General features: G+C 44.7%; 1 protein-coding gene across 3 annotated transcripts in view; it reads left to right on the plus strand.

Moving 5' to 3' along the window:
• nrp2a (neuropilin 2a) overlaps positions 1–16,822 on the plus strand; it is a 59,393-nt gene extending 42,571 nt beyond the window's left edge. For 2 of the 3 annotated variants that reach the window (XM_026157736.1, XM_026157738.1), the window contains exons 12-18: positions 3,078–3,158; positions 3,388–3,492; positions 6,627–6,892; positions 8,353–8,449; positions 10,085–10,117; positions 15,070–15,120; positions 15,777–16,822. In XM_026157736.1, the coding sequence (XP_026013521.1) occupies positions 3,078–3,158; positions 3,388–3,492; positions 6,627–6,892; positions 8,353–8,449; positions 10,085–10,117; positions 15,070–15,120; positions 15,777–16,081 (938 nt within the window). In that variant the 3' untranslated portion in view covers positions 16,082–16,822. Of the gene's footprint in view, positions 1–3,077; positions 3,159–3,387; positions 3,493–6,626; positions 6,893–8,352; positions 8,450–10,084; positions 10,118–12,052; positions 13,089–15,069; positions 15,121–15,776 lie in introns of those variants that run through there. The other variant, XM_026157737.1, reaches the window with a different exon arrangement.
• Positions 16,823–27,143: the final 10,321 nt, after the last annotated feature.

Genomic DNA, 27,143 nt, shown 5'->3' on the forward strand with positions numbered 1-27,143 from the left:
ATCGCCCCCCAAAACACTCCTGTCACACCCTGGAAAGGTCAGCACATTTACACTGTGACAAGGCCTGACCTTTGAAAGCATAGAGTACTCAGGAGCTGGGCAGAATCTTAATGGACTCGACTGCGCGCTCTCTGCTTGTGTGTGTTTAGCTGCGGCGCGCGCTCAGGTAATGTGTAGATGGTTTATTTTAACGCCCGCTCCTGAGACTTAACTAGAGGACCCAAAAGGTCAGAATGGAATAAAAAGGCAAACACACACACACAAAAAGCAAAAGACGGCGAGAAGAGCGAACACAAGAGGAGGAATAAAGAGGAGACGCTGAACAAGACGTGGTGGCCCATTTGAAAGTCGGATGGGTGGAAGAGAGGTAGAAGGGTAGAGTTGCTTTCCATGCTTTTGCTTCCCAGTGGACCGGCAGCGATAAGAGTCTCATTAGGTAGTTAATAGCTGGCATAAAGGACGTGACATTAACGCTGGGTTAATGTCAGAAGCAGTCGCCAGCTGTGGCCAGCCTTTTCATCTCTGCCATTTCTCCAGCTGTGGCGCCGCTGCGCTCGTTTCCGCGGGAAGTTCTTTTAAGCAGATCAATTGCGTATCACAGTGTGTTTGTTGCCCTCATTGCTTTTTTCGCAGCCTTTAAATGATAATGGTAGCCTCACAGAAGGAGGAACCTTAACAGCAGGAGGCCTCTAGTACTGCCACTAACAGGCGTTAGACATGCTTAATCCATGTCACGCTTTTTCCTTCTTAGATACTCGTGTGTGTCTGTTCAACCTCCCGTCTCACACACGATCATCAAGCATCCAAGTCTTGGAGTTGTTTAGATGGACTAAATAAGAAAAAGGCAGAGGAAAATGAAATATAATGGGTTTGAGAGTGCACTTAGCCTTTTTTTTTAGGAGTCACCGTCGTCAAATGTCTGAATCTATTTGAAGAAAAGAGACAAACAGAAAGAAAAACAAGTTGGCTGACTAAATGTAAATGTGGGAAAACACCTGCATTTTTATTTTTTTATTATACATCTGGATCTTTGGCTGACCCAAACTCCTGCGTAAATTCCCACAGCTCACCAGGGTCAGCCCATCTGCTCTTAATAACTACGCTTTTATTTTTTCTTCCTACCACTTCACATTCTAGCTGCAGCCTGCTCAACATGTGTGTGTGTGTTTGTGCATTTGACATCTTTTAATGAGCAAACTGCTGGATTATTTATGCCTCTGTGTGTTGTTTGTCTTTCTTTTTGATATATGCGAGATTTAGTTGACGTTAATGGAGGACCGAAAATCATACATTTCACTTTGTGTTTGTTCTCCCTCCTTCCAAGCGCGCTTGAGTTATGGAGTGAAGAAGGCCCTCGAATGCACACAGACAAACACGCACAACAGTTCACACAGACAGCAGAGTGGGTGATGGAGTGTGTGTGTTTGTGTGTGTGCGCTTTTAGACCCTTCTTGACAGCGAGAGAGTGGTCCCAGAGTGCGATCATCCCGTCCGAGGTCGAGGGGAGTTTGTTAGACAGAGCCATCCATCAGCCTTAGCGCCAGCCTGTTTTGTGTGTGTGTATTAACATGTGGACATGTGTGCCTGTTCATTTGTGCGTCTGCATATCCGAGCCAGTATGTATGGTAGACAGATTCTGACGCCTGAGCTCCCAGACACAACATGACAAGGGCTCTCTTGGGTTTTCTGTGCCTTCCTCTGACAGGAGACATGAATTAGTTCAGTGAGGCGGTTTCAGTACCACGTACGATTTGTAGGCACGTTCTTTGTGCTGAGTTATGATAAAATAACGATAAGGTCATTAACTCAAGCAGCAGCGTTACTGCATTGTCCTGCATAAAGGTGCATGCTAACGGAGACATTAGCTGTTTTAGCGTAACAAAAATCAACATTCATAAAACAAGAAGTCAAATTTTCCTGCTTCATCTGAGCGACTCTTTTTTGTTTGCTTGGATCAAACAAACTTGTTATTTTGTGTTTCTAATGAGCCAAGTTCACTGTTTCTGTTCTTTGTGCTAATAACTGTCGCTAGCTTACTTTGCTTTCGCCCATTTTTGAAGCCTTTGAGCAATTTTTTCATCACCCTAGCTACGAAACACACTAAATTAAAAAGAAAAAAACCTTACTTACTTTCTTAGTTACTGCGACGACCCAAACTACGTCTTCTTATCCCGCATTCTTGTTGTCTGCTCTTCTGTGCTGTTTTCTAGACTTTTTATAGCAGCTTATATCAAGAACTCGCTCGGCTGCACCGGTAAAAAGCATAATGAACATCCACAAACTAAATAAACATAATATAGGCACAAGTAATGTCAACAAACATGCGCACATTGATTGCAGATTGAACTTTGAATTGTGACATTTGAATAAAGTATTTGTATAAACCACATAGGTGCCGGCACTCTCAGTGGCATGTCAAAGTTTTATCAAGATTTTTCCGTTCGTCTAGGAGGAAATAGGAATCATACATACATATGCTACTATCATTATATATGATGATGTAAGGGGTGGTTCTGATAGCTACCCCATAAAAGATGCTCTTCTTTATTGTGTATTTTACTCTTAAATAAGACCATGAGTTGCAAAATGAGCATCATGTTCTAATGAAGAAGATATAAAAGTAGTGAATGAGGGCAAAAACTCCTCTCTGCTGTATTAAATCAAGTGAAAAGAGGGGTCATTTTCCCATAGCCGTCTATATAATCTCACTCCTTCTGACCCCCTGCTGATTGTCAAGAAGACTCCATGACCTGAATGGCTTTCACTTTTTACACCCGGAGACTACCTTTATCTTTTGCATAGTCTATGATCTATGGAGGCACAATGGAGAGTTATTATTAAAGACTTCATTTCCATCTTGTTGTTTTTTTTGCCTTTGTGAGTTTATCATTTCCTCTTTCCCGTTTGTATTTCCTGGCCCTCCCTAATGTGCAGCTCCCAAAGGACATATCGCCACATAAATAATGTCTTTAACAAACAGCAGTTCATTTTGCTGCCCTCTTTACAGTAATACATTGTCTGAAGTTGGCTTTAAGGGGCCACCTTTGACCCAAGTTTCATTATGTTTGTTCCTGCAGAAACCTCAACCCCAGCAGGCACCACCACACCCACGCTGCCAGCTGACGTCGAAACCACCACGGTCCCTGTCACGACTACAGGTGAGACAGGTGTTTAATATGAAAGAGCCAAAGAAATGCTGGATTAATAGCGTCATTAGGAAGCTGTAATAAGAAAGATGAAAGGCCTGAGAAAGCGCTGCATGACATTATGTAGATCAGCTGCAAATGCTCCTGTATCTGAAATGACTTTGATTTCTCACGCCTATCTGCCCTTTGGCTCTCGCTCTTACGCTGCCTTTTTCTCCCTGGCTGCTCTCCACCTCTACAGCGGCCACCTCTCCCCCATCAGACGCCGTGTGTGAGTTCGACCACGGCCTGTGTGGGTGGACACACGACCCCAACGCCCCGCTGCTCTGGTCCCTGCACAGCAACGGTGAGTCTCCTTAACAGAAATGTGAATATTTGGTCCGACTCCCTCAGTGTTTTTCCTCTGCACAGCATGCATTTAATAGATCTGAAGTTATGTCCGGATGGATTTACAGAACAGTGCAGTTAGCAGCTCAGGTTCACTACGGGAACCCCATTTTCTTTTCTTTTTTCCTTTTTTTTTTTATTGTGGGGTATCAGCTTTTATGTATGCAGCTGCAAGCAGACTTCTACTTGGGTGCAGAAATTGCACAAGCATGCCGTTTATTCCATCAACTTCCTCGGGTCTAGACAAGACTGCATTTTCTATAATTAAATGGAGTCATTCTCCTTCTGAATCTTCATTGAGTCCCCCCTTTTTCAATTTGATTAAAATAATTCCTTAAATTGAAACCAGTCTAATTTGTCAGCGACGCCGTGCGCCAGCCACGCCGCTCTTTCCGAGTGAATGAGAATGAAAATGAACTGAGGGAATCAGAGGGAGAACAGCCTCCATGGAAAGCGCACACAGCCTCGCATGTGACATGCAGAGGCTCACCTCTGCGTGTCAGAATGAAGTGTCGGCAGGAAGGGGTTAAGACCGAGCGGCTCCAATTAAGTTCAGAGCAGGAGATTCCAAAGACGAGTGGTTATCCCCAGTCGTCCTTTACTGCCCCGCAATTACCTCAGGCACGTCCCACATGATGCTGTGTAGACTTCCATTTACTTAGGCATTCCTTGAAGAAATAATTATTCATTTTCCTCTTACGCATACCCACAGATCAAAAGTCCAGCATTTGGCAGGTTGTTAAAAGGTACAGAAGAGGTTTCCTGCTGGGTTTCTTTTTTTTGCACTATTTATAATTTTTCAGGGTAAGGGATCGTTATCCCAAGATTGTTTTAAAATTCATTGGTCTCGAGCAAGTCTCCATGAAAGATTTAGCATTTCTGCAGCTGGAGAAAATTAAACAAGAGGTCCAGTCTCCCTCCCCCTACACACACACACACACACACACACACACCCAACCTGCTTCAGTGATGTCACCTCGGTCATGTTCAGGAGGACAGCAGATCTCGTGGCAAAAAGGAGGAAATGTTCTTGAAGCGTGACCTCTTCAGGTCATAAAAAATCTATGACGGGGGGGGGGCTTCAAAGCGGCTTCTTTCATTAGACAGGCCGTGGTGGCTTTCATGCCTGAAGTATCATTTCCAGCCATTTTGACATGCCGCCCGAGCCTTTGATTTTCCCACGGGGGTCAAAGGTCACGATATCCCAGCCAGCCTGCAGGATCTTTATTTCGCCCCTATCAAATCACTGTTGTAATCCTCTACAGAATTCCCTCACCTCTCCCAGAAACCACAAACTCATCACCTCTTGACCTCACACCTGACACCAGTCATAGTAACAGTAATAACACACAATCCTAGAAATAGCCACCATCTACTCTAATACTAAATCAGACTTCCTAGTTTATCATGCTAGTACCAGTGTGATAAACTGGGCTTTGTAGACTGAATCATTGTTTTCCTCATGCCAGCAGCAGACCTCTGTGAAATAGATTAATAATGCTCTCTTTTTGCTGTGTCCGGCGTGGCAGCCTCGATTATGAGGCGTCTGCTGAACAAGAGGCACAACAATGGACGGGGGGGGGGGCAACAGACTCCACTTCAATGCGAGGCGATGAGAATGGAGGAAGCTTTGGTGCGCACATTGAAATAAGTCATAAAACGCCTCATGGAGACCTGATTTCACATCCTCTCCAGTTGTATGCATATATATATATATATATTTCCTACAGTGACACATACACATTCATTCAAAGCTGCAGAGGGCCAAGGGACACACTGTCACACGCTGTCTTAGGTGTCACACACAGGCGACTGCGACACATGGCGGGCAGAGGGGAGCTGTCAACTAGGAAGAAGATTTATCCCCCCCAGATACTTCCAGTGTGATCTGCTGGACACACGGAGCAAAAAAAGGCTCACTCACTTAGTCACTCAGCGAACCTGAGTGCGGTGGCAGTGGATGCTACTGCACGCCGATTGAAACTTCTTACTCTTGTGGTAGTTTTTCTCTCGCCTATAAAACAGAAAGGCGCTTAATTGCTGGAACACATATACACACAGGCACCAACACACACAGACACACACACAGTTGTTCTTGATAAAGCAGGTGATTTAATCTGCAGATTGTTGATATTGGACTCTTTCCCACCGGGCCCACTTAAGAAATTCCTCAGCAGACACCTCACCGAGCCGCTCTCTCACACGTACGCGGGCATGCACAATGCAATCTGTGCTTCTCGTTCACACAGGCAGTCACTCATACATGCGGTCTCTCACAATGGAATTCGTGTCGCTTTCCAATTTGCAAACTAAACATCCTCTGGTGTAAACAAGTGGAGGGGGATGCATTTCTGTTGGACTTTTCCGTTGGTTAAGTCATTTACCTGAAAGGGAATGAAGAAAAAAACGCCTCAAGGGTCTTGGCTGGAGTTCTGCTAGCACTCGGTGTATGAACGACGCTCTCAGTGGACCTATTCTTCTCTGTGTTTATATTTGTCACATCCCTATTGTTTGGTATTACTATTGTGCTGTGGTGATCCCATTCCTGTTAGCAACTGGTGATTAGTGTCTCGGGTTTTTTTTTTTTTTTGAACAGTCATGTTGGAAATGTCTAACCGTGTGAAAAGCCATTATGTACATGTGTGCATGTCTATATATGTGTCTAAGTCATGATTAACGACGATAATTCTCTCACTGTACGCACACACGATTCCCTTGTGTATGCGCTCCGTGTTTGCCGCACAGACTAACTGCAGCAGCATCCATTTACAGTGAATATCAAAAGTCTACACAACCATTCATTTTCTCATTTTTTTATTGCCTCGAGGCCTGAATGAAAATCCATTAAATCAGACTTCTGTTTATTTATTTTTTTCATTTTCATTTGACTGCAGTAACCAGCGAACTCAAGGTTAAAACAAAACCCTGCTCACTTTCGGTAATGTGGAGAGAATGCAGAAAGGGCTCAGTTTCACATTTTTGCTGTGAAATTGCTGTGAACAGGAATGTGCATGTGGCAACTTTTATATCCCATTTTGGTCCGAGTTAGAAAAATTCATGCTCTATCTTTTCTCATATCTCTTTCCCTTCCAGAGCTCAACAGCTATCTGTACATAGACGCAAGCCTAAAGACTGAGCAGCAGCGAGCTCGGCTCTTGAGCCCCGTGTTGACCGCCGACACTGGGCCCCTGTGTCTAGTCTTCTCTTACCAGATATCGGGGGAGGCCCAGGGCCACCTTAGGGTCCTGGTACAGGACGCCCACTTTGAAGAGACGGTCCTGTGGACACTAACAGACGATCAGGGCCCCGTCTGGAAGGAGGGTCGGACCATACTACCTCGATCTCCTAAAAGCGTCCAGGTAGTGGTTAAACTCTGTGTGCTCATAAAATAAATACTTAAAAAGAAGGCAAATGGGAGATGAAAGAATCAAGCTTCTTACCAGTATTATTGAGTTATATACGAATCAGGCTTTGTAATCTTGAGTTAGACATTTTAATTACATGCTACCCAGGAAGGGAAAACATTTCTGTTGTAGTTTTATTAGAGTAGGCTGTTAATATTTTCAATCTTAAACACCCCCAAAGCTACATTATATGCGCTCACCACCACCTACATGTCAAAATCTGTTAACTTGAACTTATTTTAAACTTTCAGGCAGGCTCTTAGCCATTTCATTCAGCCATGTTAAGACTTCAGCTTCAGCTGTTTACCCAAGATTTTTAGCTTAAGTGTTCAAACATTTATCCACAACTTTTATCTGCTACTCTAGTTACAGTTCCCCATCATACTTAATCATCATGTTTAGCTAACAGTAACTTTGCTAGCTATTTCAGCTCTATTGCAGGTGTTTTAGCTAACAAGTTTTAGCTAAGGTTTTCACAAACCGTTTCAACAGATTAGCCATAACTTAGACAACAATTTCTACTGTACTTAATATTTTTAGCTAGCATACAATTTAAAAAAATTTTTTCGACCGTTAGCGATCGCACCCATTTCTTTTGGTGGTAGGTTTTTTTGTACTGCTTAGCTGCTAATTGTTGTTTTACTGTTAAGAGTTTTTCCTAAATCTAAATAAAGTTTACTTACTTGGGTACTGACTTAGCTTACCAGGTTTAGCATGTGACCCATGTGCTCTAAAGCTATTCCAGAGTTTTAAGTCTGTCTTGAGGACGGTTCAGTTCCCAGTATACCCGGCCTGTTGGCCACATCATGCATTGCTATTATTTTTTATCACACAGCTGCTTCCATTCATGCTCGCCATGGTAGCCGCTGCAGTATTGTTCTCAGCTACAGGTGTACACGCCAGTAGCACAACACTCCAAGTATAAAAGGGCCATGACTGTGTGTCTTCCCCTTGCTTCTTGTAGTTCAGCTGCCCATGTGACGCTTCTTCTAAAGCTAAAGTACGCACTTGTACTTGTAGCAGAGCATATGACAGTATCAGTTTTAAGCTCTGTGTCACTTTAGGCCACATTTGAAATAAAGTACGCTGTAGTGTCCCTCTGGCTGTGGGACTGTTTGGAAGTTGGCTGTGCATTTGTCAGAGACATCACAAGCAGTTAATGTTCTCATAAAAAAGTAAGTGGGAGATGGTTGCAGAGCAGGGAGGATGATTGCAAGTGTTGAGTGCAACTTTGAAATCGCAGGCACCGTATTAAGTTTTTATCCTATTTCTCCTCCTCCTGCTGCTGTCCCCATTTTCAATGTGCCTCCACCCCCCATCCTGTCATCCGTCTTCCTCTTCCTCTCACTTCTTTTTCCTTCAACTTTTCCCTCCTCCTCTTCCTCTTCATCCTTCCTTTTTTTCGGCTGTGGTAGGTTGTGATGGAGGGTTACTTTGTGCACGGCACCAGAGGGCACATCTGGATAGACAACATCCACATCAGCTCGAGCACCCCACTGACGGAGTGTACACGTAAGTCGCACATATGCTTTGTTTCTTTATTTTTGCTTCTTCTTGCCAAAAATCTTTACAGATAAACACACACACACTCATGACACATTATCTCACCCTCCTATCAGTCTACTGCTCCCTACTACCACCTCGACTTTCAGTCGTAAGGTCCTTGAGCAGTGACACACATGAAGTGAGAAACACCAGCACCACCACACACCAATCCTTCACTCGCCCTCCCATCCCAGTTTCAGAGACAGCCTCTCCTCCAAAGAGCCCACCGAACATAGAGATGAAAGCAGGAAGAAGAGGGAGGGACAGCGTTTACTCCTCCACGAAAAAAGAAAGAAAGAAAAGAAACGAAGAATAGGAAAACTAGGCCATAAACGCCCCGTGGGCCCCGGCGATGCTAATCTATGTTTCATTAGATTTCTCTTCTCTTTCTCCCTCTATCTCTCCTGCGCTCCCTCCTCTGTCGTATTTGTAAACAGAGATTTTCCCGAGCCATCAAAGGGAATTACTAGACAGGCTGTTTCCCAAGCAAGTTTCTGGGTGCCTCGCACGAGCCGAGCTCCAGTGTAGCCTCCCTAATCTAGCCTGAGCAGGGGCTTCGGAGAGGGTGTTAAACAGATCAGAGACCAAGCCGGCGGTTCGGAGCCAAAAACCTGCCGTCATCACTTCTGACTGACGTCCAGTGTGCTTTGGAGCCGGACCACAGTGGGAACATGGCGGCGGGGGTGGGGTGGCAGAGTGTAACAGAGGGAAAGTGTGTGTGTCTATGTGTATGGCCAGTGTTTTTCTGTGTGTTTGTGTTGAGTCATTTTTATATGTCTGTGTGTGTCATGCGAGTCCTGAGAGAGTCTAAGCAGCACAGCAGCTTGGAAGGCAAAGATGATAGCCCAGCCCCCCTCCTGCTTCCCTGCTGCTGTGTTTCCTCCTTCCTCCCTTCCCTCTCCTCCTTTGCCACTCCCAGAGCATGCTGGGATGTTGCTTATCACCAAACACAGTTGAGTTTTTCACAGTACGTCGGCGTTCCCGCCAAAAGGCGCCAGTTCCCAAGTCGGACCCCCTGCTCCTTTACTCCCATTCTCTCTTTCTCAACCCCCACCCCCAGTCACTCACACACACACACACACACACACACACACACACACACACACACACACACACACACACACACACACACACACACACACCATGTACCACACACTGAGACACACACACACACACATCATTTCTCTGTGTTTGCATTCCAGGCAATCAAAGTGAAGGTTCTGCTCTGTGCATTCACAGCCCGCTCCAGTTTTACTGGACGCTGCAGATAAACAACTTGAAATGTGTGAACTTTGCAAATGCAGACACACACATACGCCCATAGCCTATACACTATACACTCCCGTCTCAAATTCCTGGCAACCACAATATACTCTGTTTGAAACAGCGTTCTAGCAGAGAATCACTGTAAATGCCATAATTCATGTGCGTTATCTGAGGAATTAACTTAAAATTTCCTCAGGAGGAGTTTGATAGTCTTGTGACATTTGCGTGACATTTGGCTGACTTTTTCTCTTATATTTAAAGTTATCTAACAGCTGTCTCGCTCTCTCCCCCCTCTCTCTCTGCTCCTGTCTCCCGCCCGCCTCTCTATCCTCACAGAACCCTTCGCGGCTTTTCCTCCCGAAAATCCAGGTGAGTCTGACTTTGGTGTGAAGTCACTTCTCCTGTGGTCTTGCTTCCTGCCCGTCGGTATGCACTAGCCTGGGTTTCTTTTTTTGCTTGGTCTGAACCACTAAAAGAAAAACCAATTAGTCTAAATCACTCTTTTACACTGACAGCACAGAAGCCGAGTCTGCCACAGCTTTGTGATTCCAGACTTTTTAAAGCTGATTCGCCACGTCACCGGCAGCATATAGACGTCTCAAAATGAGTACTAATGGCAAATATTCACCAAACACCAAATTAATTTTGATCAAATTTTCATGAAGTTACAGGATAGATCGCTTCAGTAGCTCATTGTTTTACCTTGTCAGTTTTAGCAGAAACAAAGGATTGGTCTCAAAAGGAAAGACTGTACGTGCGAAGGAAGCCGAATCCGGCACGGCATAAGGAGTCATATTTGAAAAGGGCTACATATTCTCTGTTCTAGGCTTCCTGACATAGCCTGAAGGGTTTTAAATAACTGTCTGCCTCATGAAAAATATTTAGAGCATCCTAGGAGACCCTATGAGATTGATGTTAGTGTTTTGGCATCTCATAATGTCTTCCAATAAGATAAGAGCTAGGAGGCTTCAGTGCGAATGTGATGTGTGTGCATTTCTTCGGCTTTTCTACTCCTCTGACTTCACACACGCGCACACATATAGCACACGGTGTCTAACCCTTGACAAACACACACATTAATATCATCACACACACACCAGCGTCCCCAGTGGAAAGCAATCAGATAGAGTGACTGAGCAGCATCGAGCATGGGTGTCTCTGTCTCCTCTCCCTAAGTCAGCTCTGCCTAATGAGTGTGTGCAGTGTGAAGTAGCAGGAGCACGCACCATTTCCCCCTGTAATTATGTGACACGGTCCAAAAATCAGGATGTATTCAGCCCCGCTTCATTTTCCCTTTAGTTCAGTGTGACATCCTACATACAGCTTCTCCACATCAGCTTTGGAAAGAGCATGTGGGCTTCTTCTTCTTCTTTTTTTTTTAGTTTTTCCACTCTGTCTACAAGGGTTTGTTTTAGTAGACTTGGATAGAGGAGTAGAGGCCTCTTGGAACCTGGTTAGCTGGTTCTTACCAAAAATTTGAGAATTGGGTGGGGGAGGGGGAACTCAATCCAGGAGCAGCAGAAGAGTAGAGGATCTGTGGAGATGGTCTCCGAGGAGACAGCTCTTTGGCTTGAGAAGGAGAGGACTGGCCAGGATGCTGATGCATGACAGACAAAAAACACACAAAAAAGGAAAATGAAAAACCAAGAACAGAGAACAGGATAAATTATGTACTCAAAACAAAATCTGACAACTCGAGCCAGCTAAATAACAAATCCCGGTCCAATATGAGCTCAGAGAGTGAGAGAGAGAGTGCGAGCTCTGGAACGCTGGATACCCGTGTGATGTTCCCGCTGATCCTTGCATGGTTCTGAGATGATATCAAGGAGCTGTTTGTGACTTCCTGTGCCAGTGTGAAACAGGAAGAGGAAGCTCCTTAAGTCAATGTGTGTGCGTGCTTTTATGACTAATTATTTTGGCTTTCGTTTCACACCAAGAAATCTCACTGGAGCTTTGTTTAAAAAAAATAAATAAAGAAATAAAAGAAATAAATCGCTTGCATTGCACTTGATTGGATCCAACTATTGGAGCGATTTCAAACCAAATCTCTTGACGATCTTGGTGTGAAAACTTGTCCTCCAATTGCAACCCAAGCTACGTGACAGAGATGGATGCATTTCTTTCTTTCTTTTCTGGCCTTGGAGATGTCTTTCTTTCTTTCTTTTTGCAACTGGCATGCTTGTGCATGCTCACACGAGGTGCACGAACAGGGATAGAATCAGACGAATTCAGTGTTAAAAAGTGAAAAACAAGTGCCACTCCTCTCTTTTCCCGCTGGCCAATTATTCTGTATCTCTCCACCAGGGGGAGGCGTTCCTGTGCCTCCCTTGCCCATCCACTGGTATTACATTATGGCTGCCGGGGGTGCCCTCCTTCTCCTGGCAGCGGCCATCTTGGTCAGAGCACTCTGTTGCTGTCGACAACACCTGGCCACCAAGAAGAGCCAGCTGTCTGTGGCCTATCACAGCTCTTCGCAGTGCTTCCAGTACTCTAACTGGTCCTCCAGTATGGCCACCCCCGGGGTGGAGCCGGTCCTGACGGTGAGGTTGGACAGCCGGGACCGACACCGTACCCTCTGCTAAAAGCGAAGCGCTTATAAGCTGCACTGTATTCGTCAGAGGACGACGCCGACCGGCGATGGCAGTGAGAGTCGTGGCGCAGCAAGATCGACGAACCCTCACTTGCTTTAGTTTACAGCCCCCAGCGGTGATGATGACGACAAAGACATTGTCCTAAATTGCTGAGTGATATTTTTTTTTTTTTTTGGCAAAGGAAACACTGTGGCCTCTCTCTCTCACACATGCACGCTCTCTAATGGATGTAGCTTCGGTTGCTGTTTTTCCTTCCCTGTTCCATTAAGGAGTTTTGCTGTTGACATTTCACACTATGCTGCTCCTGATGAGAGAACTGAAGACTGAGTAAGTTATTTGTCTGAACAGCTTGATTCGGACCATTGAGTACCGTCTGGCTCCTCATAACCCCAACGGTCCTTCTGGAATGACCCCAACGTGGACACACACGCAGGCATGCGAGGGGGAAGAGGACGGGGAGGGGATTTTGAGCTGGTTCCGCTGCAAGGAGCCAGCCAGAGCTGCCAAACCACGAGGCTAAAACAAGACCCCAGAGACACGAGGAACCCTGCAGTGCTGAGAGAGGGAGAGACGGGGGGAGGGAGGGGGGGGGGAGAAAACTGTGCTAGCTGTGGAAATGATCTGGCAAGGCCCAGAAAATGAAGCTCTTGGTATCTCTGTAATAACACAACCACAGGATAGTTGCAATATGAGTTGTGCCAATAGCGAGGGTGTTTGTAAAAGAACAGAAATGGGATGTGTGGAGGGGGGGGGGGGGGGGGGGTCCATTGTCCTTTTCAACAAAGCATGTGCACATTTACAAAAAAAAACCTCACAAAAATACAAAACAAAGGAATGCAAATCCATCATACTTAAAAAGTCCTGCATCGCAAACGGAGTTAACCAGCTCCGTTTGATTGAACGTCTCATCTTTCTCTCGATAAAGGCATCAGTCAGTGATGGATGCGGCCGTCTTCAGTGTTTCAGTGTTTCATCTTGAATCTCTTGTGTAATAAAGCACGTTGTACCACTCCCATTCATGCTTCATACCACCCACTCCAGTTGTTCTCCGTGTCTTTGAGCCGCCCAGATGAAAGCCGTGCCTGAGCCGAGCCTTGTCGTGTTTTCCAGTGTGAATATGTGCTTGTTGTTTTTAGGGTTGTAAATAGACACATCTGTCTGCCATCGCCGCTTCGATCCTTGATTTACGCTCCTACAAATCCCACAATGCCGCCGGACCAGCTGGAAGCCATAAGCGAAGTGTTTTTGCCTTATGTGTTCATCCTTGAGAGGAATCCGAGATATTACAAAAACCAGAGCAGAGAGTTTCAGCCATTCAGGGTTGGGGTTTTTTTTTCCCTTTTTAGTGCCATTATTGGCCGGTGACATAAAATAAGACACAGCTAATGCACTTCTCGCTAATATTTAACACATATGGGCTCTAAAAACCCATTTTTATCGTGTAATTGTCACCGAGATAGACACACTAGCGGCAATTTCTCTCTCATCAGTTGGTACAGAGGTGATGAGATCTGACACGAGCTCAATTTAACACCCTGGATTGAATGAAATTGAGGTCTTCACTCTGTAGCTTAACGGGGCGTGCTTTCCCTGGTTTGTCACTGCTGCAAAAATCCATCACCTACAAGCCCGCAGCTCAGCAGAAATGCACCTCAATTTGTTGTCACAATTTAGAAGCTGCACTTTTTTCTGGCACACTTTGCCCATGTGCTTTTAAATCAACTTGGGGGGAGGAGGGACCGGACACCCTACTCGAGCCATCTCAACACCATTATGCTTCCAAGCCTCTAATAGTCGTAATTAGTTAATGGACAGATAGCATTTATTAGGTCTGCGGTAAGCACTTTTCCCTCCCATCAACCGCACCTCGATCGCCCAATCCCCTGCCAACTACCAGTTGCCCTGGAAACAGTATTAATAATGCCGGTGGCCATCAGAGACCAGCAGATCTAGACGTGTGCCTTGCCAAGCAGCTACTCCCACTCCTGACTGCTCGCCAAGAGCAAGCGAGCCCAAACACACACTCACATGTGCGGACACAAATGTGCACAAAGTTAAAAGAAAACCCACCTAAAGTAGAAGTACTCTCAGGCTATTGGGCTCGAATAAAGTGCTGGGAGGGAGGGCTTGCCACAATTCAGACACTCACATCCACGTCAATTTTCAGTTCACACCACCTGGCAGACCTGTTACTTTCACACAAAGCACTGTCACGAGCAACTGCTGACATTTTGTCTCCATTATTTTTCTCTTCTTTGATGATCTAATGCACCGGTCGAACAGTAATGATGATTTCAGCAGCGATGATGACGGGAATTGTTAATGATTTGATGACATGTTTGCATTGTTATTCACACTGAATGAGCAGTCTTACACCATCGATATACCATGTGATGACTGTGTGTTTGACAGGAATGTATCTTAATGACCTTTATTATTAATAAAGTCGTATTTTTCTATTTATAAGTGTGTGTATGAGTATAAATGTGTAATATCAAAATTAGCAGCAAATATAAAGCAGTTAACGGTATGCAAAGGGTTGCTGTTATTTCTGGTGATTGTGTAAAAAGACACTGAACTCGAGTTAGGCACTTGGCGAGCATTTAAAGGAAACCTTGCAGAGGCAAATGCAGAGGCATGTTTTTGTTTATTTGTTGTAATTACAGCTAGAATTATGCGTAAATCGGATTGGTGTTTAAAGTCAGTGTGTCCTGTGCTTCTGTCTGATAGTTAAGGGACCAGGTGGCGATGGACGAATTTACGGTGGCCCGCTAGGTGGAGGTAAGACACGGAGCTCACACCAGTACCTTTTTGTCATTTCTATAAAGTACTTTTATAAATTATAAAGAACATTTCTGTAAGTTATCTCCCTTGTGGCAGATGGCTATACCTGGTTCTGATGGAGGTTTCTTCCTGTTAAAAGGGAGTTTTTCCTTCCCACTGTTGCCAATTGCTTGCTCATAGGGGGTCGTCCAATTCTAGAGGTTTTCTCTGAATTTTTGTAGGGTCCACACCTTACAATATAACGTGCCTTGAGGCAACTGTTGTTTTGATATTAAATGGCACTACATAAATGAAAATTGAATTGAATTACCTCTGTTCGGACTTTAGTGATGTTTGTAAACGAGTCTTCTACTCACAACAATTCATGACTTTAGTGATGTTTGATACAATCTTTTCTCTTTAGTAAGTCAAAAACATCGCAAAAGATCAGGTAGGGTCAGGAAGTCAAGTTTACCTGCACTCCTGACAGATCACTTGATCTCATTAACAGCAGTTTACCTGTAATTGTAAAATCTCGTATTTACGTTGATTTTTCCAAGCCACTTTGCAACCCACCTCCCCATGTCATGTATATCATCATTAACTGTAGCAATAACAGGTTTATACAACCACTCCTTGCCTGTCATCATACTAACCTCCCGTTTTTGTCACAGGTTTACAGTTCCCAGAGAGGAACACGCCATCACCGTCATCCGAGCCTCCAGTCACGCGTGTCTCAGAAAAGGACAACTCGTGGCTGTACACCCTTGACCCCATACTGGTCACAATCATCGTCATGAGCTCTCTGGGCGTCCTGCTCGGAGCGGTGTGCGCCGGCCTCCTGCTGTACTGCACCTGCTCCTACAGCGGCCTGTCGTCCCGCTCCTCCACCACCCTGGAGAACTACAACTTCGAACTCTACGACGGCCTCAAGCACAAGGTCAAACTCAACCAACAGCGCTGCTGCACCGAGGCGTGAGAAAGAAAAGGCGATTCGAAAAGGAAAAGGAAGATGGAAAGAAAGAGAGGGATGACAGTCACCCTGTGAAAACCTCCCGCTATCTTCTTCATTTTGCTTCAGTTCACTTTATTCCTCAGCAGCGCAGATCCCAGGATGCACAGGCAACAAGAAAGCCACTTTCGAGCTCAAACGAGAACTTGTTTTCCTGTTTCGGAAAGCATTGCACAGTCCAGTATTGGTAGTTCTATGGCAAAATGAACCACTGAGTAAAAAACTGATGGACTGTTCCGTTCTGGGCCTAAAAAGTAAATATCTACACATATCAAGTACAGATTCTTGGTCCACCAACAGAGAAATGTTTATAGATGCATCATAGATTTGTATGAGGTCTAGTTTTGAAAGTGGATACTGTAAACTACACAAACAGCGAGGCAGACACATCGTGTTGGAAAGGTGGTAGGTTAGGAACGTGCTTAGAAAGCGTCTTTTTTTCTTTTGTTTTTTGGATCACGTGTGAACACAGTGGCCTAGAAGTTAGCTCCTTGGTGTGGACCGTTGGCTCCTTTGTTCTCTACGTATCAGCCTCAGTTATCCTCTTAGTTCCTGACAGTCTGTGGTCTATTTAGTCACCGACGCCCCTCGAGTTTGTCTCACTGCTCAATCACTTTCTGTTTTAATGTTTTAGTTCTGGCCTGTTACCCAGTCTGGCAGATATGTTTTGTTTTTTGTTTTTTTAATGAAGCAAAGGAAGTGTGTGTGTGTGTGTGTGTGTGTGTGTGTGTGTGTGTGTGTGTGTGTGTGTGTGTGTGTGTGTGTGTGGGGGGGGGGGAGGGGGGAGGGGGGCTTTTTAACACATTATTTTACTGGCAGAGATGTTCTTGTTAGATTTAGTTGTCGGAGACTGTTGTTGCCGGTTCCTGTCAAAGAGAAGGTCACGTTTACATTGCGGTTAATGGTAAAAGGTCAAGGAGCTTTGGTTGGTGCAACCTATGGATTGCTGGTAAGAGTGTGAAGCACTGTAGAAAGAGAAGGAAAGAGAGACTATAAGAGACTATGACTGACAGCGCACTAAAAAAAAAATCCCCTGCCTCTCCCTCGTAGGGGCGATGTTCTCTCTTTCACGAGTACAAGACAAAAAAAAAGCAAATGGGATCAAAAACAAATGCAGTCAGACACAGCTCTTCTCAATCGACTGACTGACTGTGTGCCCGGACACACAACAACGCCTTAAAAGCAAACTGTTGGTGGAAATGTTGAAAAAAGGAACGTTGAGGAGACATCGAGACCAGAGAGGAGGATCTCTCTCGCTCTCTTTTACACGTGGACCTCAAAAGCCATGATTTAAAGGACCTATCCCCTCTTTTTTCCCGCCACCCACCTCCCCCACCGACACACACCAACACCGGAACCCCCGTCCCACCTCAACTTACTGGCTAGTCGTGGCCTATTTTGTGATTAATTTTTTTGTGCGTGTGTTAATTTTTACTGTTGCAGCATTTTTTTTTTAAAACTGTTTAAAAAGGTCTTGTCGCACATGCTTGGATTGGACTTGTAAGCCATGAGAAGAAGGGAGTGAAGGCCTTTAAAATTCCCCGTCCACGGACACAAACATCCACGCACTTCCCTTGTATATACGGATGTATATACAGAACACAAATACACGTCTTTCCTCTCTGAAAAACTCGAGAAACTTTGGACATGCGCGCACACCGAGAGTATGGCAGAATCTAGAAATTAAAGGGAACGATGGCTTCTCACACTTTCGCACTCAGCATCACATCCCATCCACCCTTACTCGCTGTCTCTTTCTCTCTCTCCTCTGAGGCCCACATCTCTGGACCCCCACTGACTCTTTTCAAAGTGCCTTGGAGCCTCGGGGATCCAGCTTGCCTTTGGAGCCAGTATCGGATACAGTAAGTTGAGACTGCCAGCGACAGTCACAGCGCCCCCTTCAGCCCGGGGGGACCAAATGAAACACACAGAAAGACAGGACCCCCCCCCCCCCCCCCCCGACAAACACACACACAAACACATACACCCCTAACCCTTCGCACTGCTAGGACTGCTGTTGTTGTTGTTTTAAAGGGGTCTTTGTACAGAAATGCTCTTTTTATGATTGTTATTATAATTATTGTTATGATTATTTAATAAAGGATTTATACCATAACGAATAAACTGATGATTTCTTTAACTCTGACGCGTTTTTACATTTTTTTGTCGAAATCTTGGCATGAATGCTCGTGGCCACAACTTGATGCTTCCTGTCCAATTACTTCCTGCAAACTCCCTCTCAGACTTGGAGCCAAAACTTTCACTTTTAATTGCAAAAGGAGTACACGCAAGGAGCAACACACACAAACTCGTGTTCTTGCTCTCTATTTCTGCCACACACAAACACACACACATAATACTGTGTTGTCAGCCTGCTACACTTGGCCTCTAATCTCCCCATGATGTCCCATTAGTCTGGACCTCTGGTGGCCCTCATTTAGGAGCTCCAACATCAAAGCTTTGAAGTGCCCGGTGTCTCAGCCACACACGCGCGCGCGCACACACACACAGACTCATACAGTACACATGCAATTACTTTGTTTCTCTTTTATACAGCTTGCTGAGGCTCCCACACACGGTTCCATTTATCTACATAAGCTTTCTTCACCTAAATGCAAGCCCTGTTAGCAAACGCAGTTTCCGATCCAGAAGGAGATATGTTTGACTTATCTAGGCCTCGTGGGTGCGTGTGGTAAGGGAGCCAAAGTGGTCCAAATTTTATACAGGGGGCGGGGCAAACTTGGATAAATGAAAATGCTGCTCCTGAAATGTGTTTTTCCCTCGTCCAAGCTCATTGCAGTCGCACCTTATTAATTACAGCCGTGCTTAATACAAGCTGGAGTTTTAAAAGAAATGCAGCCTGCAGCATGGGTAGGACATTATGAGCTGTGCTAAGCATAACAAAAGGTGTTGTTGCTGCATGGTGGCAATGGCAGCGGCTGTTAGGATGCTCCGGTCCGTGACATAGCGGGCCAATTACCATCTCTGAAAGAAAAAAAACTACGAAAAAACATCCTCACAGACAATCCCCAGTCCGCTGGAGGAGTGCGATGCCATCTGCTCGCAGGTTTGATTGATCCCGGCAGAACAGTCACGACCACATCACACGAATGAATGCCGACAGGAAATTACCAAAGGAGCCAGATTGTCATTGTTCCATGCTGCCTCTTGTTTTCACTACCAAATTATTCTTAATTTTTTCCCCCCCTCTGAGTGTGTGTGTGTGTTACCCAAATGTTGTTCTTTTTTTCTTTCTAAGTTTTTATCAGCCTGTAACGGCACGCTGCAGGAGCCCTTTCCTTTAGCCGCCAGATCAGAGAGTTTTGTTGCCTCTGAAGCCCGAGCGGTCTTCAAAGGGAAAACGCTCTGGCGCCCTATAAGTGGATAGGCCAGATTGAGAGAAGGGAGCCTATTTGAGGGTCGCGCTACAGGAAGTGACTCGAACACACAGCTAATTAATCTGGGGGATTATGCAAGAAGGGTGGAAAAGAGAAGTCAGAGTATTAGTCATCACAGTCGGGGAGGAAACTTTCTTTGGTCTTCTAACTTAATTATTGTTCTCTTTACGTTGCCTGATAAAAGATTCTCATGATGGCTCAACTTTACGAGGCCTGTTTAAATCAGCTTTTTGGGGTTTTAAATGCAGTTATCCTATTAAACAGCTTTCGATTTACTCATCCAGGATATTAAGAGAACAGAATGTACCTCACCAAAAGTAATTCACACATCAAAAAAACACACAACTCCTTCAGTGAGTGTCTGAAAAAGAACACCTGGAGACTAGACAGCATATCTCCTTCAACTGCATCCAAAGAGCTGTCACAAACTGCAGCAGCGATGCACAGACACAAACGCACAAACGTACACGAGTCAAAATTGACAACCTGCTTACATGTTTAGCTGCACTCGAACCACCACCACATGCTTAAATCCCAGTGGTCTTTCTGGGAGGGGGGCCCAGATAAATCTTCTTGAGCCTGCCAAGCAATTCAAAGCACCTATATGGGTCATTGCGGGGAGGGTGGATGAAGGCTAGGCCGAGTGGGGGTGGGGGAGTGGGGGGGTTCGGTGGCAGTGTGCCTGCCAGTGATGCCAGACCCAGTGACAACAAATGCCAAAGTCTTGTACAAACAGCAGGCAAACCATCATTTTCCTTCCTCTGTGACATCATCATCTGCCCGCCTCCAGAGGATGCTGCTTCCGAAAACAAATACATGGAGGAAATGATTGGGGTGGAAAAGGCTCCTTTCAGAGGTCCAAACTAGGCCAGCAGTCCTATCATTGTGAGGCAGAAAGGAGGAAATTAACTTGATAAAAAAAAAGATATCGAGTGTCATTTGAGGCAATTTTGAGGCCTCTTGACAAGGGAACGCATCACTGATGGTCTGGTTTTAGGTTTTGTTTTCGCTTGTATGTTCCTCCCACTAGACTAAAGCTAATGCCTCGAGCCGCCTTTGCTCAGCAGCAACATTTTGGTTCAGATTTGATTTCCCAGAAGTATCACAGCTCTGCTATAGCCCCCATCATCAGATCTGAGCCACTGGCACTGTATCGCACTATTAAGACACTCAGGCATTTCCACATAACTGAACTTTTGTTGTGGACTCGCAACATGACCAGCGGTCCTGTGTGGCAGGCCACCTGTCCTCTCCACTTGAGGCTGGTGTGTTTACACTCACAGTTGCCCTATATAGCCAGGGAAACTTGTTATCGGGCATGGTGGGAGGCCTCTCGCAGTCAGCCCTAACCATCTGTCTGGAGTGTTGTTGGTTGAGCTTGATTGAAGGTGTTGCACTTCAAGTGCTTGACATCAGATGCCAGTGGGATTATTCCTTGAGGAGAAATGTTATTTGCTGTTTTAACCACTGTTTTGTTTGATCAAATGCTTAAAACAAGCAGAAAGTTCCAGGGCTGAAAAATAAGACTCGCAAATGGCCACGTGAGGGTGACTCCAAAGGCAAGTTGATGCCCTATGGACTCTAATGTTACCATAACCAGCTTCACAGATGAAATACACGTTTACTGACTGGTACATGAAATACTTTGATCTCTATTCCTGATGTTCCTCTTCATAACAGCTGTAGAGAGGGTATTAACCCTTAGAGTTTTACATTATTAGCTCTTTGAGTGAGGTAGGCTACTTTGGTCACTTAGACCAAAAACCGTAACCTAGGTTTCACCTATGAACTGTAAATAAAAGATGGACCCCACACATTGATTGTGTGGATTTTGTATTAAGAAGCCTCAAAGTTGGTGTTAGCTAGCTACTTGATAACTTGCATCCTTCTTCTAATAACCAGATGGTCACAGCAGATAGCTGCCCCTCCCTGCCCCTGGTTCTGCTGGAGGTTTCTTCCTGTTAAAAGGGAGTTTTTCCTTCCCACTGTCACCAAGTGGGTGCTCACAGGAGATTGTGTGATTGTGGCCTTGAGGTGACTGTTCCTGTGATTTGGTGCTATATAAATAAATTTTAATTAAATTGGACTGAATTTAAATGTGGTCACTTCTGTGTCCAAAATAACAAGTTGGCGCCAGCTGTAAAAGTGGAGGCTACAAAATGAAGAGTTCAGAAATACCTCCATCTCTTATATACAGTGTATGGAAGATGCTTGGCCCAATTTATTAAATGAAATCAGTGGAACTTTGAGTCTGTAGACCTATTGTCTGGCTCAAATAGATTTAAATGAGTAAGTTCACTTTGCCCAAGGAGATCTTTGATATGATTGATATTATGTTGAATTAGATAAAAGTTCTATTTTTGTATTGGGGTCAGCCTTACTATCAATTCAGACCCCAGAGGTCTGGCAAATTTTCTATCAATTATAGCAACCAATAACTTACTTTAGTTGGTTGGTCCAACCAAAATGACTTTTGAATAGAAGAGTGATCACCATTGATACTCGAAAACTGCAGGATGATGATGATGGTTTAAGTTTTAACTTAGCTCTTAAAACAGTTCAAGTAAGTTCTGTGAAACCTTAATCGCTGTGAACTCTTGAACCCGAGAGGGGAAAAAAACAGCTAAAACGTATCTGTCAGTCACAAAAAGGAAAGCAGTTAGTTGAGCAATCATCCCTGACAGGCTGTCAGGATTTGAGTGGGGTTTTTTTCTTCCTTTGGATAATCTTAAAAGCATCTGTAATAATCTGTTCGATGCTGGCACCGTAGACTGTTTCTTCACTCTGTATCTGTCAAATGATTTCAACAAAGCTGAGCAGTTAAGACTGTAATTATTTGAACAAGCGTGTCAATAATAGAATTGAAAAAAACAAAGTTGTATTTCATGAGAAGTGGTAATCAATTAACAGTGACAAAGGCATGACGCTTTAAAGAATGCAGCTGGAGCGGATTTCAGGGGGAAAAGGCAAATAAACAGCTGTGCTCATCACGATTCGCGCTCACTGTCATTAAAAGGGAAAAAAAGAAGAAAGAAAATAAAGAAATAAAGAAAACGTCAGAGTGTCTGAGCCTGTTGAGTGTGTTTGGTGCGGGGTGCTGGTATCCCAGTTTAGGCTTTCTAGAGTAATTGAAATAGCCTTCTCATAACTTTCCTTTCAAATCAGGGCTTTTTCATTACATTTTCCATTGAGCCAATAATCAAGTTCAATTGCACTTTGAGACCAATCTGTTCCAAAATAATTGACGATTTTACCCGTCGAAAAAACAACCGCCCAAGTCTCCCCGGCTCTGCACTTAAATCTCCTCACCTGAATCAAATTAGTAAGTAACGTGTGTTTACCAAGCAGCTGTGTCGGGAACACCCACCACACTTTTCCTTTGATGACGATGGTGTGATGTGGGCAGATATGCAGTAAATAAAAAGGTAAACTGTAAAAGCATCAAAGTTTTGTTCTGTAAATGCTCCCGTTTGGTATTTGCGATAAAATATTTGAAATATTTAAAACTTCCACATTTACTATAAATCTCCCAGGGGCCACATCCTACTAACATAGCCATATATAGATAATATGATCACCTCTCAGCCCCTCATATTTTGCTGCGTTGTTCAAAATAATCATTAGCAAATGTAATCATAACCGTAACAACGTGTCATTATTGTTATCACTGTTTATAGTATCACGGTGTGCTGCATGTGGTTTGTCCAAATGGTGCTCCCATACACCAGCAGAAGCTCATGCTTGACTGCTGGGGGCGGGTCTAATATTTGTCAAATGCCTTACTGCGTGTTTCATATGTTTAACAAAAAGAAGCATACAGCCACTTTATTAGGTGCGCCTTGCTGGTCATGGTTGGAGCTTTTTTTCCCATCAGAACCAAAATTATGTGTTGCATAGATTCAACAAGGAGGAAACTTTCCTCAGATTGATCCATATTTACATGACAGCATCACACAGTTGCTGCAGATTTCTCGGCTGAATATCCATCATGTGAATTTCCCGTTCCACCACATCCATAAGGAGTTCTGTTAGTTTGAGAACTGGTCACTGTGGACATATGAAGTTAAGGAAACCAGTTCGAGGGGATTTTAGGTTTTTGAAATGGGGTGTTGTTCTGTTGAAGCAGCCATCAGAAGGTGGGTGCCCTGTGGTCATAAAGGGATGAACATGGTCAGCAACAATGTGGTAAGCTGCCACATTTAAACAATGCTCAGTTGGTACTAAGGGGGCCAATGCGTGCCAAGAATGTATCCTCCACCCCGTTACATCACCAGCAGCAGTCTGAACCATTGATACAAAGCAGGATGCATGCATTCATGTTGTTTACAGCAAATTCAGGTCCTACTATCAGATTGTTGCACAGAACTCAAGACCTGAGCCAGTGTGAACTCAAGCACCAGTTTCCTGTTCTTAGCTGACAGGAGCGGCACCCGCTGTGGTCTTCTGTTGCTGTTGCCCATCTGCTTTAAGATTTGATGCACTGCGCATTTTCTGCATACCTTGGTTGTAACAGGTGGTTATTTGAGCTACTGTTACCTTTCAATCAGTTTGAAGCAGCCTGACCATTGATGTCAACTCTGCCCTCTGACATCAACACAGCAGTTTCTCCCAGAGAACTGCCGCTCACTGGCTATTTTCTCGTTTTCAGATGGTAAACTCTGGAGATGGTTGTGTGTGAAAATCCTCGCAGATCAGTTTATTTTTCCTAAATTTAGGCTCATTCAAGATTCCATATTAGTGGAAAATCTTAACTTCAGTCAAACCAGTCACAAAAAGCACAGAAAAAACAAAAAAAATTCCCAAATCTATCAGAAGCCATGATTGTTAAGTTATGTAAACCTAATTATGCTCACATGTACCCAGTAGTGCTCACATTCAACTAACTTTAATATCTTCATTATGTTTTATTTGTCAGATGTTTGCATTAATGCCTTTCCACATTCAGTCCCCCTTCAGTGATAACTCCATGGCCACAGTCATGCTGTAAATAATACACTTGGACATATAATAGATACATTTCTCTCAACAGGGAGAAAAAAGCAACAAAAACACTGACCTTACAACAACTATTCCCATCCTTCATCTTATCTATCCAATACACTGATTTCCATTATGGCATGAAATTGCAGCTGTCACTCAGCGACTGTTGTTTTCCTTCTTTACGATTTCATCATAGACAGTGTAAGCTGTGAGGAAAAGCGATGTGGCAGAGAAAGATTATGTGCCAGCGAGGCCGGTGTCGATGTGAAGCCTCGAGAGGGAGAGCTCTCACTGTTTGGTTAATGTGGGATGGAGCTCTGTGCTCTGTGTATGCCCTCAATCCTCTGAGTGGGCTGCTGTTGATGGTATGGGTTATATTTTATGCCTTGTAGGAGGTGAGGAAAAAAGTGTGCGTGTGTTTGTGTGTGTGTGTGTGTGTGTAGGACTGTAATGTGGTGACATCCGTCTCTCTGTGATAGCTCTGTACCATAGCGCTCTAGAAAAACTGCACCCAGGAGGAGAGCAGATTTACAGCCTCATTCAACTCTGCTGAGCTCCAGTTAAACATCATTCACACCACCAAGCTTAGCTATCCCCCTCTCTCTTTCTCTTTCTCCTATCTCCCCTCACAAACACCCTCCCTCATACCAGCACGCGCGTCGCACGGGCTCTCCCCGAATGATGCCACGGCGGCAGATCCACGGGAGAGATTTAGCTCGCTGCATTCCTCTCTGCATTGTTTTTCACCTGAATTATTACATCACGGAGCGAATCTCACATTTGCACCGGCTTCAAACCGCCACGCTCCCACACAAGCTTTCGTGCTCGCAAATATTCGTGCGGTGACTTCGAGAGGGAAGAGAAAAAGCAGAAAAAAACAGTTTACACAAATGGAACAATTGTTCTGCATGTAACCAAATAAAAGAGGGAGGAAAGAGGCCGGCTCGATTTGCTTATCACTCCCCCTCAAAGTGCAGTTTGGAGCCCTTTGAGACATAACAACCATCAGGCCACTGGGAGTATCAAGTCAAGTAAACACATTGTAGTAGAATAAGCAAGCTGCACAAAAAAAGGCCTTCCTCCCATGACCAAGGCCACACACAACGAACCAGCGCTGCAGTGTTCATATATACAGAGGAAAGAACAACAAATAGCAGGCAAATCCAAACGCTGCAGAAATCAAATCAATATCCCCACTTTATTTTTGATACAGTTTGGACTTGGCGTCATCATGGGATTATTTGTAACAGTAATAACACCTTAGAGGATGGGGACTGGGGAGCATGCGCCACCTGCCTCCAATTCTAACCCACCTGGGGAAGGGATAACAACAAGAGTAGCTGGATGAGTGGGTGGGCGTGCACAACTCCACCTGCACGCGTTGCGTTTAGTTTATGTTCTTTCATTTTTTTGCATGTACAGACCTGCTTGTTGGAGCTGTGGACGCGCACACGCACAGGTTTTAGTCCCCCAGGTGTCCTCCCACCCAGGCCGAGGCCTTTCTCCCGCACCTTCGGTTGTTATGGAAACAAGAGGGGGCGTGGGGCTGTGCGGGAACAGAATTTGCATGGGTGTTGTATGTTAGCCCCAGAGAGCATGGTATGCTAAGCAGCACAAGTTCAGCAGGTCAAACTACAGTATCTCTCTCTCTCTCTCGCAGCACCTTGCCAAGAAGGAGAAGCGCCTCTGCACTTGTGTGCGTCTGTATTGAGTGGATCACCTCCAACAGAAGCGAAAATACAAAAGGTTCTGCAAATTATGCGCATATAAATTTAGCTCTGAGCTGCTTTCACAGCCATTTATGTCCAAAATATATATATTTTTTAACTTGGTATTTTCAAGTGGGAGACAAAGTGTTGCACCGTCTTGTCTACTGCTGAGTCTTGAATCTGTTGAGAAACCCCAGCTACTCATGAATATTAAATTATATGTTCTGTGTGTAAATGTATGGTATAAGCATGTGTGCAGGTCTCTTTCTGCGTTATTATAGCTATGTGTGGTGCAAGACAAAGCAGCCTCTGACACCAAATATGTTCCACCACGTTGCAATGTAACTGAAAGCAACAGTTCTTCATCAGCGGGAAGATGCTTCAAGTATTCCCACAACCCCCAGCTGAATAAATAACCTGCCCCCACTCAACACCAGTGAGAGTCCTTGTCTCCAGATGCTCTGGATCCGCATCTATCCACCAGGCCCAGCACTCCCCTCCCTCATCCACTCCTATAACCACACTACAACAGCCTAGAGGAGTGCAGCACTACCTGCATGCAGTCAGCACATGCAGATACTGTGCACACACACACACACACACACATACACACAAAGCTGTGATGGATGGCCTTCGCCTCACGGTAATGCACCAAAGCTTTATCCGCCACCCTCCAGCCCAGAGGAACGAGACGCTCTTTTAAAATTGACATTCTCCTCCCTGGCAGCGTCCCCAGCAAACCATGTGGAAGTCAACCTGACCGCGGAGCTACTCATGCAGCAAGGTGGTTCCCCTCTCTTCCTAATCTGTCTTGGGCGTGTGAGGGCTCAGAGAAGCACTTCCAGTTCATTAAATGCCTCTCACTTCATACTCCATTATTCAAAGTTGTTAAGAATACATCACACTAAGTGTGCATTTATGTCTCATAGTGGTGCATTGTAC

The sequence above is a fragment of the Astatotilapia calliptera genome, chromosome 23 (assembly GCF_900246225.1).
Source record: "Astatotilapia calliptera chromosome 23, fAstCal1.2, whole genome shotgun sequence".
NCBI classification, from domain to species: domain Eukaryota; kingdom Metazoa; phylum Chordata; class Actinopteri; order Cichliformes; family Cichlidae; genus Astatotilapia; species Astatotilapia calliptera.